General features: G+C 45.0%; 1 protein-coding gene across 1 annotated transcript; it reads left to right on the top strand.

The window, feature by feature from the left end:
• The first annotated feature begins 8,330 nt into the window (after positions 1-8,330).
• LOC124677069 (heterogeneous nuclear ribonucleoprotein 1-like) lies at positions 8,331-13,483 on the top strand. The gene is made up of 3 exons (XM_047213065.1): positions 8,331-8,584; positions 8,685-9,867; positions 13,083-13,483. The coding sequence occupies exons 1-3, from the start codon at positions 8,363-8,365 to the stop codon at positions 13,094-13,096; spliced, it is 1,419 nt and encodes a 472-aa protein (XP_047069021.1). The 5' UTR covers positions 8,331-8,362; the 3' UTR covers positions 13,097-13,483.
• Positions 13,484-16,116: the final 2,633 nt, after the last annotated feature.

Raw genomic sequence — 16,116 nt, 5'->3', positions numbered from 1 at the left:
GTGCGTAGACATCAATGCCATAAACCAATACCGAAACTTTCAATATGGAGTGGGGGACTATGAGGATAATCCCATAGTCATTGAGTCAGATCCCGATGATGGGAATACATGTAAGGTGAAAAGGGAGGAGTGTTCCGGAAGTAGGGGAAGGCGAGGACCTTTCGATATGAACACTTCCGAATACACCGGAAATGTGTTTGTCGAGGAAGAGGAGTATCCCCTAGGGGATACATATCCATCGTTGAATAACTATTTCATGATGACAGATTTCTCCCTGGGATCTCCTTCAGACTCTGACTATCAGCCAACTGGAAGGCCATATGTTCCGGATACCATTAGGAGGACAACTCGTTCGACCGGATGGATGCCTGGAATGTAACAAGAACAAGACCATGTGTAGTGGACTACCATTGGAGGCGAAAGTGAAATACTATGTACCATATGTATTATATTGTATATTAGTTAAGTAAGTTTGTAAGCTACATCTAATAAGTGAGTAGTATACTCACATAGTTTTAAGGGTATTGTAAAACTACTTGTTTATGTATAAACAAGGTATATGTTTGTGTGATTTGGATTTGCTTCTTGATTTCCATTGCATGACTAGTTCTGTGCACAAAGTTGAGCTCAGAAAACTTGCGCATGGAGTAATTATGACTTTCTCTTTGTGTAACAGTGCTAGGGGGAAATGTCGGGACCGCATGGTGAGGAGAGTGAGGTTTAGTGCCTCGAACGTGAAGCAAAACTGAAAGAAGAAGCTGATGCAGTTGCAGGAGCACGGTTTCCACCACCACCTCCTCCTCCAATGACACAACAAAATTTATGCAATACATGCAAATGATGGAGGAAAGGCAGCGTATCACACTAGAACAGCAGAATAAGTTCTTCCAGGATCTTCTATAACAAAATAGGGTTGAGAAGCCTGAGAATCAAGGAGTCCCTTTATTCGACTTCCTGGATGCCAAACCAGTTCCTTTCGCATTCGCACCCAAACCTATGGATGTCGAGGATTGGCTCATGGATACTGAGAGGAAGCTGAACACCGTAAGGTGTAATGACGAAGAGAAGATTAGATATGCAACATCTGTTATGTGGGCCAGCTGATGTGGGCATTACCCTTCGGGTAACTAGTCTTGTGCTACCTCTTATGGCCCAACCAGGGGCCCATGAAGGATATCCATCGACCAAGGTGGGCCGATACGTTAATTCCAAGAAAGGAGTCTTGGAAAGCAAGGCAAGAAGACGAAGAAGACACAGAAAAATTAGACATAGGACTCTTTGTAACCTAGTCGTACTCGAACAGGCCTCTCGAGACCTGGCTCCCAATATAAGGGCCAGGAGAGGGCCTGTCGAGACACACAATCATAGTAGCCATAACCACTGCAAGTCTAGAGCTAGGTCACCGCAGAACTTAGCCTCTCGACGAGATCATAGCCGAAAACCTTCGGCACCCCATTGTAACCCGATATTTTCTTAATCAAGATCAGACAGGCAGGACGTAAGGGTTTTACCTCATCGAGGGCCCCGAACCTGGGTAAATCGCTCTCCCCGCTTGATTGATAACCGATGTCACGTGTCAGCCTACATGATTCCATCTACCCTAAGCCCCAAGGAGGGCATTGACGGGGAGTACCCTCGACAATTGGCGTCGTATGTGGGAAACCTGTCGGTACAAGGCATGTCATCGGCAGTGCCGGTCACGTCTGCAGCGTTCGTGCTGGAATCACCAACGCCGCCAAGTCCAAGAAACTCGGTTCACTGCGGATCCTTCGAGTTCACACCACGCACTGAGGCCTCGCATCCGATCTCTTCGGAGCCGCGCGGTAGCATGGATACAACTTTCGGTGGTGTTCACTTCATCATCGACTCCAGAGGATTTCTTTGACTTCCCAGTTCAAATATGCCAAGCCTAAGGACTTCGGTGCCAGATAATATCGCTTCGCCAGCAGCTTTGGCAGCCTCGCTCGGAGATAAAGGTGAAGGCATTCAAAGTAGTTTTGGTAGCAGAGAGGAGAAACGGAAGAGACAAAGAGATCTATGCCGTGAAGAAGAGGAAAGGGCTGCAGGCCGTATTCGACAGTGTGAACATGGATATTACAATACGAAGCCAAGCAAGAGCCGCCTTTGCACGCCTTACTTATCGTCCATGGAACAACTTGAAGTGACGTGTTACTTGCACTCCTACATCGACCCAAAGGATAACCTCGAGAAGGCTACGCATCTGCTCAGAAATTGTCGGCAGTTCCTCGAAGTACATCAGTTTTGTGATGACCTAAGGGCTGAAGTAGCGGCAAAAACTCATTCGGCGGAGAAAAGGGCGACAGCTTACAGTCACTCGTAGCAGCATCGATAGTTACCGGAAGAAGAAGATGTGTATATACCTACAAGAAGTATACCCAGCATCCCGAGGACAGGTCAACATGATCCATAAAACTATTTTCTCTAAAAGGGAAGCTAAGAAGTTCTCACGGGAAGTAAAGTACACAGAAGTTGCTATGACAGAGGTACCCGAGTATATCGACTGGTCAGATCAAAGCATATTATTCAGCAAAGCAGATCACCCGACGGCTGTTCCGAGGCCTGGTCACACTGCTTTAGTTCTCGAGGCGTAGATTGGAGGATATAATATGAGCAAGGTATTCATGGATGGAGGAAGCGGCCTGAACATACTATTTGCAAGCACGATGAAGGCAATGTGTTTAATGGTTGATATGCTAAAAGAATCTGATACAGGCTTCCATGGCATCATCCCAACCCGACCCGCTTATCCCCTTGACAAAATATCGTTGGATGTAGTCTTCGGCACACCTAGCAACTTCAGGAAGGAGAAACTCGAATTTGAAGTAGTGGATTGGGAGTCACAGTATCACGCCATCCTCGGCAGGCTAGCGTTTGCCAAATTCATGGCGGTACTTCACTATGCGTATTTAAAGCTAAAGATGCCAGGCAACAACAGGACATCAATAACCGTTCATGGAAGTTTTTCTCGTTCTGATAATTGCGACAGGGATTTCCAGAAGATTGCTTCAAAGTTTGGAGTCAAGGAAGAGCTCAATGCACTCGACGTTGTCACAGATCACACACAACCTCCTGCCGATAATCGGAATGTAAAATCTGACGAATTCGACGTTGCAAAGGAAGCAAAGAAACAACAAGTGCATCCCTATGACCCAAAGAAAACAGTCAATATGTTGGCAGATCTTGCTGTCGCATAGGAAGGCGCGCTCATCGAGTTCCTCCGTGAGCGTTGGGAAATTTTTGCATGGGAACCATCCGACATGCTAGGTATTCTCAGGGAACTCGCTGAGCATGCCCTTAATGTTGATCCTAAAGCTAAACCTGTACAGCAGACGTTACGTCGTTTTTCGGAACCAAAAAGAAAAGCTATTGGTGAGGAAGTTAATCGGCTCCGCAAAGCCGGTTTTATTCGGGAGCTCAAGGAAGCCGAGTGGGTAGCCAACCCAGTCATGGTGCCAAAGAAAGACACAACAGCTCTTCGTATGTGTATCGATTACACAAGCCTCAACAAGCATTGTCCAAAGGATCATTTTCCGTTGTCTCATATCGATCAAATAGTCGACTCCACAGCCGGATGCGATCGTCTCTCCTTCCTCGATGCTTACTCAGGGTATAATCAGATCAAGCTCAAAAATGAAGACCAAGAGTTAACAACATTCATAACTCCGCATGGTGTTTATTGTTACAATGTTATGACATTTGGACTAAAAAATGCGGGTGCAACTTATCAGCGGTGCATGCAAGCTTGCCTAGGAGATCAAATTGGTCGAATATTGAAGTCTACATCGATGACATCGTGGTTAAAACCAAAAACGCGGCTACCCTCATCGATGATCTGAGAGAAACCTTTGACAATCTCGACAGGTACAAAATAAAGCTAAATCCGAAGAAATGCTTCTTTGGGGTACCAGGAGGCCAAGTACTTGGGTACTTTATTTCAGCAAGAGGGATAGAAGCCATCCCTTTAAAAATGAAAGCCATCCTCGACATGGAACCGCCAAAGAATCTGCACCAGGTGCAGTAGTTGGCAGGACGGTTGGCAACACTCAGTATATTCATTGCAAAATTGGGAGAGAAGGCTTTGCCCTTTTATCAGCTCATGAAGAAGACAGAAAAGATCGAGTGGATAGCTGAGGCACATGAATATTTTGATAATCTAAAGAAAATCTTGTCAACGTCTCCAGTACTCGTAACTCCACAGGAAACAGAACCAATGCTTATGTACATAGCTGCAACAGCGCAGGTCTTTAGCACAGTTCTAGTTGTCGAGCGAGAAGAGATAGGAAGAGTTCATGGTGTACAATGACCTGTTTACTACCTCAACGAGGTACTCACACCGGCGAAGCAGCGATATCCCCATCATCAGAAACTGGCATATGCAGTATGGAGGACAGCGCGCAAGCTACGACACTACTTTACAGAGCATCCGCTCATCGTGGTAACCGAAACACCATTGAAGAATATACTCACAAACCCAGAGGCTACGAGCAGAGTATCTCAATGGGCTATCGAGATAGCGCCACATGATATAACTTATGTCAATCGAACAACAATTAAATCTCAGGTTCTTCCAGATTTCATGGCCGATTGGATTCAATCGCAAATTTCGGCAGCACCCGACATGTCTGGATCTTGGACGATGTATTTTGATGGATCGAAGAGGAGCACAGGTGCAGGAGCCGGAGTAGTACTGATCTCACCACAGGGAGACAAAATGAGATATATTCTAAGGATGAACTTTCCACTGTCGACAAATAATGAAGCAAAGTATGAAGCACTGTTGCATGGGATGCGTATGGCTAAAGCATGTGGAGCAACTCAGTTAGAAATTTATGGAGATTCAAATATTGTGGTACAGAAGTCGATGAATTTATATGACGTGGTCAGTGACAACATGATTGCTTACCGTCAAATATATCAGTACATGGAAGCCAAATTCGAAGGATGCGAGCTAAAACACATCGGCAGGGCTAGCAACGAAGAAGCTAATACTTCAGCAAACATAGGATCCACATGCTCTCCTATTCCAGATGGAGTCTTCTACGAAGTAATTGCTCAGAGATCCATTAAGGAAAAAACGTCGGCACCTCTAGAAGTGTTGACTGCCGGTCCAGAAATTGTGCACCAGGAAGGTGTCAAAGATTCTACACTACAATCTACAAAGCAAGTCCTTCTCCTTGAACCTCTTTGGACCGAGCCTTTTCTAGCATATTTGATGGAGCAAAAATTACCAGACGACCCAACGGAAGCCAAGCGTATCGTACGCAGGTCTAAGGCCTTTACTATAGTGGACGGTGAACTTTATAAATGCAGCATCTCTGCCATCTTTCAAAGGTGTATCGCCATTGATGATGGAAAAGCTCTACTGCGAGAAATACACGAAGGAACTTGTGGTCATCATGCAAGCAGTAGGGCTCTCGTAGCCAAAGCTTTCAGAGCAGGGTTTTATTGGCCAACAACCGCATTTGATGCTCGAGATTTGGTAGAAAAGTGTGACCCTTGTCAACGTTTTGCACCGAAGCCGCACGCGCCTGCAACAGATCTGATGACATTACCCTTGGCCTGGCCCTTTGCGCAATGGGAACTCGATCAAGTTGGTCCACTGCCGAGATCATCACCCGGAGGGCACACGTATCTATTGGTCGCAGTCGACAAGTTCACTAAATGGATTGAAGCCGTACCACAACCTCCACTACGCACGAGGATCAAGGAAACGCCTCGGTCAATGCGCATCGTCCGGTCTTTTCCAAACTGACCGCTCAGTCGTGGGTCGGGCCCACCAGGTCACGTCTCGTCAATTGCACCGCGGTAGTTGCCACGTCGGTGGTGATGTCATCAAAAGTATCAGCTCCCCCATGGTGGAGCACCCGAACATATTTCATAACCCAAAGAAATCTACGGTATTCGACTCTGCTGTTTACAGCCTATACATGACTATTACACAGTCATCCACATGCTTGGGGGCTAGTCCCATCGGGAGCGCTGGTCAGGCACCCGATAAAAAATATTGAAGCCTTATCGACAGTAACGAACTTGGCAGTTTCAACTCCTACGAACAAGGAAGAAGTGGGCCCGAATGTTCTTCGGGTGACTCAAAGGTTTCAACCTGTTTACGGGCCCGAAGGTTCCAACAATCCAGGTTCGAGCCCAAGGACTCGAATCTGTGTAGGGTAACGATGTTTTGCTCCGGAAGTTAACCAGTCTTGATTTATCGGGTAAATCTAGGCTCGTTACTCCATCCTTTACGCGTACTCAACTCTTCGGCGATTACCAAGCTTGTATCTTTTGAAGACCCAATAGATTGGAAAGTATCGGCTGGTGTCAACTTGTCCCTACCTTTTGCTTCGCTTGAGCCAGTCACTCGGGGGCTACTGATGTGGGCATTACCCTTCGGGTACCCGACATTGCCCTACCTCGTCTGGCCCAACAGGGGCCCATCTGCAGCGCCGTAGCCCAAGGAGGTCCAAGACGTCGGTTGCACGGTGAATAGATGGAAGGAGACGATTTCTTGAAGTACAGGGCAAGGAAACATCAAGTATGGGAAGATTAGATGGAATATATCTGTATTGTAACAGAATCCGCACACGACTCTCGGGACCTGGCCTCCTATATAAAGGCCAGGAGAGGGCTGTCGGATCTCTCTCTCAACCTCTCACGCATACACCAAATCCTAGCCACCTTGCCTCTCGGCGAGAACACCACTACGTAGTCCTTTTGGTGCCCCATTGTAACCAATTTCACTCATAATCAAGACCAGATAGGCAGGACGTAGGGGTATTACCTCTACGAGGGCCCCAAACCTGGGTAAATCTAGCCTCCCGCTTGTCTGGTATCCGATGTCTAGTGCTAACATGCAGACTTCCGCTAACCCTAAACACCTCATGGTGGGTATTGCCGAGGAGCCACCTCATCAGTGACCTTTTATAGGTACCCATGAAAACCAACCATTGCAGGTTTCACGGGGAGTAACATATTTGACGCATCAATGGATGTGTCTAGACATGTTTTACCATGTAGAAACATCAATTTTGGACAACTAATTTAAATCGGAGGGAGTAACATATTTGACGCATCGGATGTTGGCTGGCTACCCAAAACTGATCCCTGGGATAACAATGCAAGTTGAAAAAAGAAGAATAAATGCATGACCTAATGTGTGGTGTGTAAAAAAAACAATATCTACATGGCTCAAAACTTAAGTAGAACCTCATGTTCCTTCAACAGCATTCGATCATTCACGTGCCCATGTTCTAGCATGTGGCATATTTGAATCATGTGAGGTTCTTTTGATGCGATATTTCAAAACATCTCCTCCCCCATACAAGCATATAAGCAGTGAATGCATTTCGTAATTTATATCTCCCGTCAGCAAATGAAAGAAAAAAGAAACATGTTTCAAAAAATTTCGGGATCACATTCCGCGCAAGAAAGGAAAAGAGATTTCGAAAAAGAGTTCCACGGGCTGCGGTTTTCCACGTCAATGGCAGCTGCGGCTCCGGCTGGCAACAGCAAGAGGGCGGCGTGAGGTTGAATCGTCTTCCTCCTCCGGCGCACCAGCCCAGCTAAGCGTCCAGCGCGGCAGACCGAGCTGCGTCTGATAATTATATCCTGCTATTTTCCGCGTCACCCTGCTGCTTCAGCTGCTGCTTTCCCAATCTAGGCGATCCGCGCAAATTGAGGCGATTAAAAAAGGGAAGGCAGCCCCTCCCGTCCGCTCCGCAAAAGTAAAAACAAACAACCACCGCATCGCATCGGCATCGCAGCACCGAGCGAGCGAGCGAGGAAGGAAGGAGGGAGAGAGGCGGAGCAAAAGTTGGATAAAAAGGAGAGGAGGAGACGAAGCGTCCAAGCCCAAGTAACATCCATCCCCCACCTCCCCCGTCCATCCTCCTCCTCCTCTCCCCCCCACCGCCGCATCGAGATCTTGGCGCCCGCCGGAGATCGAGAGGAGCGGCCACGCTGCGGGTCCCCCCGATCCCTCCGCCTCGTCCGCCGCCGCCGCCGCTGCCGACGACGACCGATCGGTGAGTCCATCCGCCACCATCCGATCCGCCGCACCTCCTTTCGCGCCGATCGGCGCCGGATCGGCCGGATCTGGTACGGATCTCGCGGGGGCGAGGGTAATTCTGTCTGTGGCCCTGCCTGCTACCCAAAGTTTGTCGTTTTGCTGCTCTGTGGGCTCGATCGCCGCGTTGCTTTCAGCTCGGATCTAACGTAGCTCATGCCCGCCCGCGCGCGCTGCCTTGTGGATAAGTCGGGGTTTTGTCCGCATTTGCTATGGCTGGCTGGTATGAATTGCGCCTGACTTGTGGATTGCAGGGGTAGGAGGGGAGGGGAGGACGCGATGGAGGCCGACTCCGGCAAGCTCTTCGTCGGCGGCATCTCCTGGGAGACGGACGAGGAGCGCCTCCGCGACTACTTTGGGCGCTTCGGGGAGGTCACCGAGGCCGTCATCATGAGGGACCGCAACACCGGCCGCGCCAGGGGATTCGGCTTCATAGTCTTTGCGGAGTCGGGCGTTGCGGAGCGGGTCACCATGGACAAGCACATGATAGATGGACGCATGGTAACTAACTACGTCATGCTCCTTCCTTCTTCTTCCGCTGCTCATCCACTCACGTGCATTTCCCTCTTTCTCTCCCTCTCTTATGCTCAAATTCGTTCAGGTGGAAGCCAAGAAAGCTGTTCCCAGGGACGACCAGAGCATCGCGAGCAAGAACAATGGCAGCAGCATAGGGTCGCCCGGACCGGTCCGTACCAGGAAGATCTTTGTCGGAGGCCTGGCATCCAACGTCACCGAGGTTGAGTTCAGGAGGTACTTTGAGCAGTTCGGCATGATAACAGACGTGGTTGTCATGTACGACCACAACACCCAGAGGCCCAGGGGCTTTGGCTTCATCACCTATGATTCAGAGGACGCCGTGGACAAGGCGCTCCACAAGAACTTCCACGAGCTCAATGGCAAGATGGTGGAAGTCAAGCGAGCTGTCCCCAAGGAGCAGTCCCCTGGACCCGTTGCACGCTCACCTGCCGGAGGGCAGAACTTTGCCATGAGCAGGGTCCATAACTTCCTCAATGGCTTCAACCAGGGCTACAACCCGACCCCGATAGGAGGTTACGGCATGAGGGTCGATGGAAGGTATGGGCTGCTTTCGGGTGCCCGAAACGGCTTCTCTTCGTTTGGACCTGGCTATGGAATGGGCATGAATGTTGATGCTGGCATGAATGCAAACTTTGGTGCAAACAACAGTTTCCTCAGTAACTCAAATGGCCGCCAAATGGGTTCGTACTACAATGGTGGTTCAAACAGATTAGGTAGTCCTATCGGGTACGTCGGTCTTAATGACGACTCGGGATCAATACTGAGCTCAATGGGGAGGAACGTCTGGGGCAATGGAAATGTTAACTACCAGAACAGCCCCACAAACATGAGTTCTTTTGTACCATCTGGAAGTGGCAGTCAGGTGGGCCTTACTGGCGACAGCATAAACTGGGGAGGTCCTACTTCTGCCCATGGGATGGGAGGCATTTCAAGCCTCGGGGCTGGTAACATTGGCCGTGGGACTGGAGATAACTTTGGTTTGCCATCTGGTGGCTATGGAAGGAGCAACCCAACTGGCACCATTGGTGAACCTTTCTCTGCGTCAGCCAATGCATATGAAATGAACAACATAGATACATATGGCAACAACTCTATCTATGGTGACTCAACCTGGAGGTTCACGTCATCTGAGATCGATATTCCCCCTTTTGATAATGATCTTGGAAATATTGATCCAGATATCAAATCGAACATGCCAGCAAGTTACATGGGCAACTATACTGTTAATAATAATCAGACAAGCAGAGGTCAGTATCCGCTTCAACATTTTTCTACAATTTACGTTTTGTCCCTATTTTTTTTAAAAAAACTGAAGGTGTTGCATAACTATTCAAGAAGCTTCATTCGTATGTAAATAGCCCAATTTGATCTTCTCACCATAGTTTAGACAAACAACATTTACATGCCTATGCATTCAGAAATGGAAATGTTTCATAATTGCACGCCATGTGCTTAATCAGTTGATGCTACAATGTTGTCAGTAGACATTTCTTGGGGCTTTCATGAGGTTTTATATGCACCGTAACTGATATATTGCCTATGATCGGTTTGGAATTGACGATGTATAAGATTTGTGAGCTTGCATTTTGTATGAGCATGAAATGTTCACAACTTGTCCTTAAAGCTTGGATGCAACTTTGTTTATTCAAGGCGTAGTAGATTTTCAGCTAGTCGCTGCACTTTTTGCGTACTACTGTTATTTTAGAGCATTTACGTGGTGGATCAGTTGATTTATAGGAGTCTAGACATTGTACTGGGCGCTGCCTGTCTGTTTTGGCCATAATGAAAGCACTATGCAGTAAAAACTTTTGGACATGTCCAAAGCTTTGTGTGATAATGAATAAATCAAATAGCGAGCACTTCCTTCATCCGTTCCATTGACCTGGAACATGACAAACATAATGGATTAGCTCTTTAGGGACCGCTGGTGTGTTTCGCCATTTAGTGTACCAAGTAAATCAATTTAATGATTGGTATGGGATATAATTTCTGTAAGTTGATGATCATCCATCTTTGACATAATGCTAGGACAAATTTTATGACCCAACTCTTTGATAAGGAGAACTTGTGATCTGTGCTACTCCCTCTGTTTCATATTAGTTGTCGCAGATTCGGATGTATCTATTTCGTGTATAGATACCTTCTGCGACAACTAATATGAAATGGAGGGAGTACAACTTTGTTTTTGTAGTGCCATCCTGAAGTTGAGGGTAAACTATAGTGTTGGAGATGTGTAGTTAATATTGCTGAACAATGCAAAAGGAACTAGAGAGGATAATATTGAAATATAAATATAACTGGAAATGAGGGTGAAGCATGAACCATTATGACAGGATGTTGTATACATATGTCTGTTGTCATTGGCTAAGAAAATCACTTCTCGAATATATTTGGAACCTAAAGTTGAAACATCAGTTTGAAGGATGCCCCTGGCATAAGTGACTTATGTGGAGTTCTTAGTGAAGTGCGCCGAGGATGTACATATGTTTCCATTTGTCAGACGAACTAATGTAGAGCATTATAGCTCTAAATTATCATTTTCTTTAAGGACTTATGTTGGTGGTTCTGTTTTCAAAGATGATGTCTTTTATTGTTAGTTTTCTGTGCTCAGTAGATAGTCTAGTGTTGTGCTTGGTTTCGACCTATATATCCCTTGCCAACGTATTGGCCAACGTTGTCAAGAAAAATGAACAAAGTGGACAGAGGAGCATTGGCATCATCCCAAAAATGAACCAAATATGAATGAATTGCTTTCTTAGAAACTAATCATAGCAACCCATTGAATGCTCATTTATTAATAGTACTCCCTCCGGCCCTAAATGCTTGTAGCAGATTTAGGCAACATTTACTACCTCCGTTCAAATGAATAAGGCTCATATATTTTTGAAAAGTCAAGCGAAATAAAGTTTGGGCAAACTCTTAGAAAAATTTATCAACTATTATGATATTTTATATGTATCATTTGAAAATATATATTTCATGATGTATTTATTGATTTTATATTTTGCATGTTAATGATTTTTTAGTTAAAACTTGGTCAAACTTTACATGGTTTGACTTTGAAAATAATGTAAGCCTTATTCATTGGAACAGAGGTAGTAGGCTAAAATCTGTCTAGGTTTATTGAACCTATGACATTTATTTAGTGCTGGAGGGAGTATATCTTTTGTGATAATTTTCCTTTGTGGTTGTTTGTGTTTAGAATTCTGGCAACACGTTAATCTGATTTGTTCAAATAACTAAATGTACTAGAGAAGAAAGTTTGATGTAGATTCTCTCCATAGAAATGCACCGAGACTTACATGATCTTGCTCAACTGGTGCTGTAGAGATGAAGATTTGAATGTTAATTTGGAGGGAGCTTTAATCTTGATACTTATATGCACTGAGATGAGACTTGCTCCCTCTGTTCTGATTTACTCTACATTCTAGAAAAAATCGGACAAACTAGTACTGCATTTATTAGTACTACTTAGATAGATAAACAACCAGTCCAAGCTAAATTGAAAGTAATGACATCCAAATCAGAGAACAATACCGCTTCATTTTCTGTGTTCTTGTTGACTAAAAGCTATAATGTAGATTAATATGGAACAAAAAATTGGCTTAGAATGTTGATTAAAACAGAACGGATGGAGTAGACGATCTTGCTCAACTGGTGTTGTAGAGATGTAGATTTGAATTATAATTCGGAGGGAGTGTTAATCTTGATAGTTTGATCCATTGAGACTTACAGATCTAGATTTTAATGTTAATTTGGAGGGAGCATTAATCTTGAGGGAGTAGACGATCTTGCTCAACTGGTGTTGTAGAGATGTAGATTTGAATTATAATTCGGAGGGAGTATTAATCTTGATAGTTTGATCCATTGAGACTTACAGATCTAGATTTTAATGTTAATTTGGAGGGAGCATTAATCTTGATACTTTTATGCACCAAGACTTGGATGATCTTTCTCAACTGGTGTTGTAGAGATGTAGGTTTGAATTTTAATTCGGAGACCGTGTTAATTTTGATACTTCGATGCACTGAGACTTGGATGATCTTGCTTGACTGGTGTTGTAGAGATGTATGTAGATTTGAATATTAATACTGACAACTGTGCTTCATTGGTTGCCCCATTTCATGTCTAGATAGTCAAATGTGCTGTTAAGTGTTAGGGCTCCTTGTCTCAAGGACACAGGCAATACTCTGTCATGAAGAGTTACTCAAGCTATCTGATCTGTCATGCACATGTACTGTGTGATAACTTCCTTTATGAATATGCTTGGGAACGAAAATGCATAAGATTTCTAATTACTTCATAATGCTATACATTTAGTAGTCCGCACATGATCTGAGGTACATTTTACATGCAGTAATAGAGTCTGTTTGTTGTTAATGCCATCTTTCTTGTTGAGACCTATACAAAGAAGAAACTATATGGTACTTGCTTCTGATTATGATTATTTACCCCTTTACAGGTATCACTTCCTAGGCGAGAATATTATTATAGTCATATATGACTTGGGATAGGCGAGACACCCTTTATATCAGGTATTCAGGTGCAGTACTGTGAATTGGTGATATCAGATTAATATACAGGTTAGTTAATTGTTTCTAGCTAACCAGAGGTGTGGTTTATGGACACCAACATGCTAGAGGAGCGGATACAAACATTTTGTGAAGGTTTCAGATTTTAGTTTAATTTCTACGTGTATTAGGTCTTTTGGTTTTCCAATGAGATGTGCAGTGGTGATTGCGGCACACACTTAGAAGTGTTCCAACATAAGCTGGAATTCTGTCATACGGACAAACTTGTATACCAGGAATGCTGTATTATCTTGCCCATTTATGGCAACATTAGCTCGTGTGTTTTCTTCTCTTTTGACCATTTCATTTGTTACTAGAGATTTGGTTGACTTTATACTAGTATAAAACTATTTGGGGGTGCCATTTCCATCTTGGCCCCCATTAATAAAGTCACCAAAAGTACATAACTATGCTGCTTCTTCCTTGGTATGTATTATTTTTGTTTGTTTGCAATGGGAAATAGAACTTTCGATCTGATCAGGCATATTACCACATCGTGTTTCATCGTTTTAGAGCTTATCCAGTCGGTAGGTACTCAAATGCAAGCTTTTCCTAGCTTAGGGTGCATGTGCTCGTGCCTTCCATTTCCGTCTTTCTGAAAGTAGCTTTAGGTCTCATGTGGAGGGTAACCTGCTTTTAGGTAGTTAAAGGACAGCAATCTATCTGTACTTTCCTCTATAAATAGCCCACTATTTTCTGCTTCCATATATCTTGATTTGCTTCCTTCCTCATCACTACCGTCACTCTTGTATGTTACACTGTCACTTTCGGTCACCTGCATGTGACGCTCTTCACCTAACGGTTTCCCATATCTGATGTTTGCCTGTGGCCTTATTGCATCTTCTCCCTCGGGCCAGGGCTCCTCCATGGTAGTTTGGTGCTCTTTCCCCTTCCTGCCTTGCTACTCATTCCTAGCTGCAGCTCCAAGCTTCCAATGATTCCAATCTCCTCGCTCAAGCTGACAATGACTTCTCGTCATCGTTATACCCTGCCACCCTCATGTGTGCTTACCTGTAATAGTCCATAATCCATTTCCTGCCACGGTGCCACCTCTAGGCCGGTGAATCGGGCACTGGGATCAGGAGTCACGCCGCAACATCTCCCCCTCACATCAGCCATCCAAAGGTCATCCAAAGGCCAGCAGCGACCCAAGTAACATCCACACTTACGTTAAAGGCAGCTGAACAAAACGCTTCAGACTTACTACTTTTTGGACACTAGACAGTACAAACAACATTAATTTGTGTTGTACAGCATCTAAAAAAAAGTGCTGTACATAATAGCCTATATTTGAATTCAGACAACTCACAGATAAATTCAGTAGCAGCTGACTGGAATTTAGTACCACTTCTCATTAAAATTCGAAGCTCTTAGCATCCAAAATCTGCACCAACAAGAGCTACAACTTGAACAATGAGAAGAAAACTGATGTAAAGAAAATTCTTACAATTCATCAGCTAGCAACGATTTGACTCAGCGCTGTGCGCCATGGTGGTGTTTTTTTACCTTGGGTCGCTGCTGGCTTTTGGATGGCTGATATGAGGAGGAACGTTGCAGCGTGAGGGCATGTCGCCTGATCCCAGCCAGGGAACAAAGGCCTCTTCAAACGTTTTATGGCACCGAAGATTGGAAATATGGCTCGGGCTACCCGGAGTCATTTATTTCCATTACTCAAAATACCTGAAGAACAGCCGAAAAATTGAAGGTGTATATGTCTGTAGTTTTCACGTGCAAATTTTAAATCAGGAGTATACATATTTTCAGTTTTGTTGTACACAAAAAACAAATATTTAGACAGAATTGGAGTTGCTTCTTTTAGGCATAAAATTATTTATTCCAGCTTAAACTTAAAATATTTTAATAGAATTTTACAGATATGTAGAACACATCCAGCGGAAGTCTTATACAGAGTACTTTTTTTTATTGGAAATATATGCTTTTCGATTTTTTAAAACAATCCGTTACGTACAAGCTCCGGAGCCAAATCAACTTTCCCGCTTGCCACGCAGTATGATGTGGTGCCACGGCCGTTCTGATGGTGATGTGGTGCCACCACCCCAGTGCTTAATGATGCGGATGGGCTGGTCATCGTGTTAATAAAACGGGCGGATAGGACGGATAGGAGTCGTGGTGACATGTTGAAACACATAGGGAAAACAATAATTTAATACGTGGCCTAAAAATGGAGCCTCCCCTTGTTTTTGAGCTAAACCTAACCTCCTGGGTTGCCTCCAAGGCGACTCCAAAGGTCCCGCCTTGTTCACCCTGCGTAGGCTGTCTAGTTGTTTCTTTCTCGTCCCCAGTGTACTCAGCCATGGCCGCCGCCTTTTCCATCTTGAGGTTCAGCTGTTTGCCACACCGCGAGAGTTATTGCCATATCGAGCTAGCCTAGTCGCCATTTGACGACTTGATCCGGGAAGCCGTCGCCACTGAAGCACGGGAGGGCACACGCCCACCAGCGCCGCCATGCCATCGACATCGACTCAAACCTAGCCTGCACAACCGACTCTATTTCGTTGTGGTTCGGAATATGGATCTTCGCTGAGTGTAGATATCGACGTTGTGAGTGGAGGTTCTAGAAGAGTGCCTCTAGGCCTCAAAGTGATATGGGGTGGCTCGATCTTCTCAGTAAGCAACGGTGATGATGATGATCACGGGATGAACACAGCGGAGATTCACGGATGATGAAGTGGATGATAACTTATATGTCACAACGAGATCTCTCGATTGGTCCCTGTCGCCAATGCAACAGCTATCAACCCTGCAAGATATTCGTAACTCTACACACTTGCGCACGTAGCCGTCGATCACGAAGCGGTAAGTTGCAACCGTCTAATTTCCAATGGAACAACAGATCACACATGACTTTCAGAGTTTACACCAAATCGATGCAACATGGTGTAGAGATTCAATGGAGTTGCAAAG

This window comes from Lolium rigidum, chromosome 7 (genome assembly GCF_022539505.1).
Source record: "Lolium rigidum isolate FL_2022 chromosome 7, APGP_CSIRO_Lrig_0.1, whole genome shotgun sequence".
NCBI classification, from domain to species: domain Eukaryota; kingdom Viridiplantae; phylum Streptophyta; class Magnoliopsida; order Poales; family Poaceae; genus Lolium; species Lolium rigidum.
This window is presented reverse-complemented; position numbering and strand designations above follow the sequence as displayed.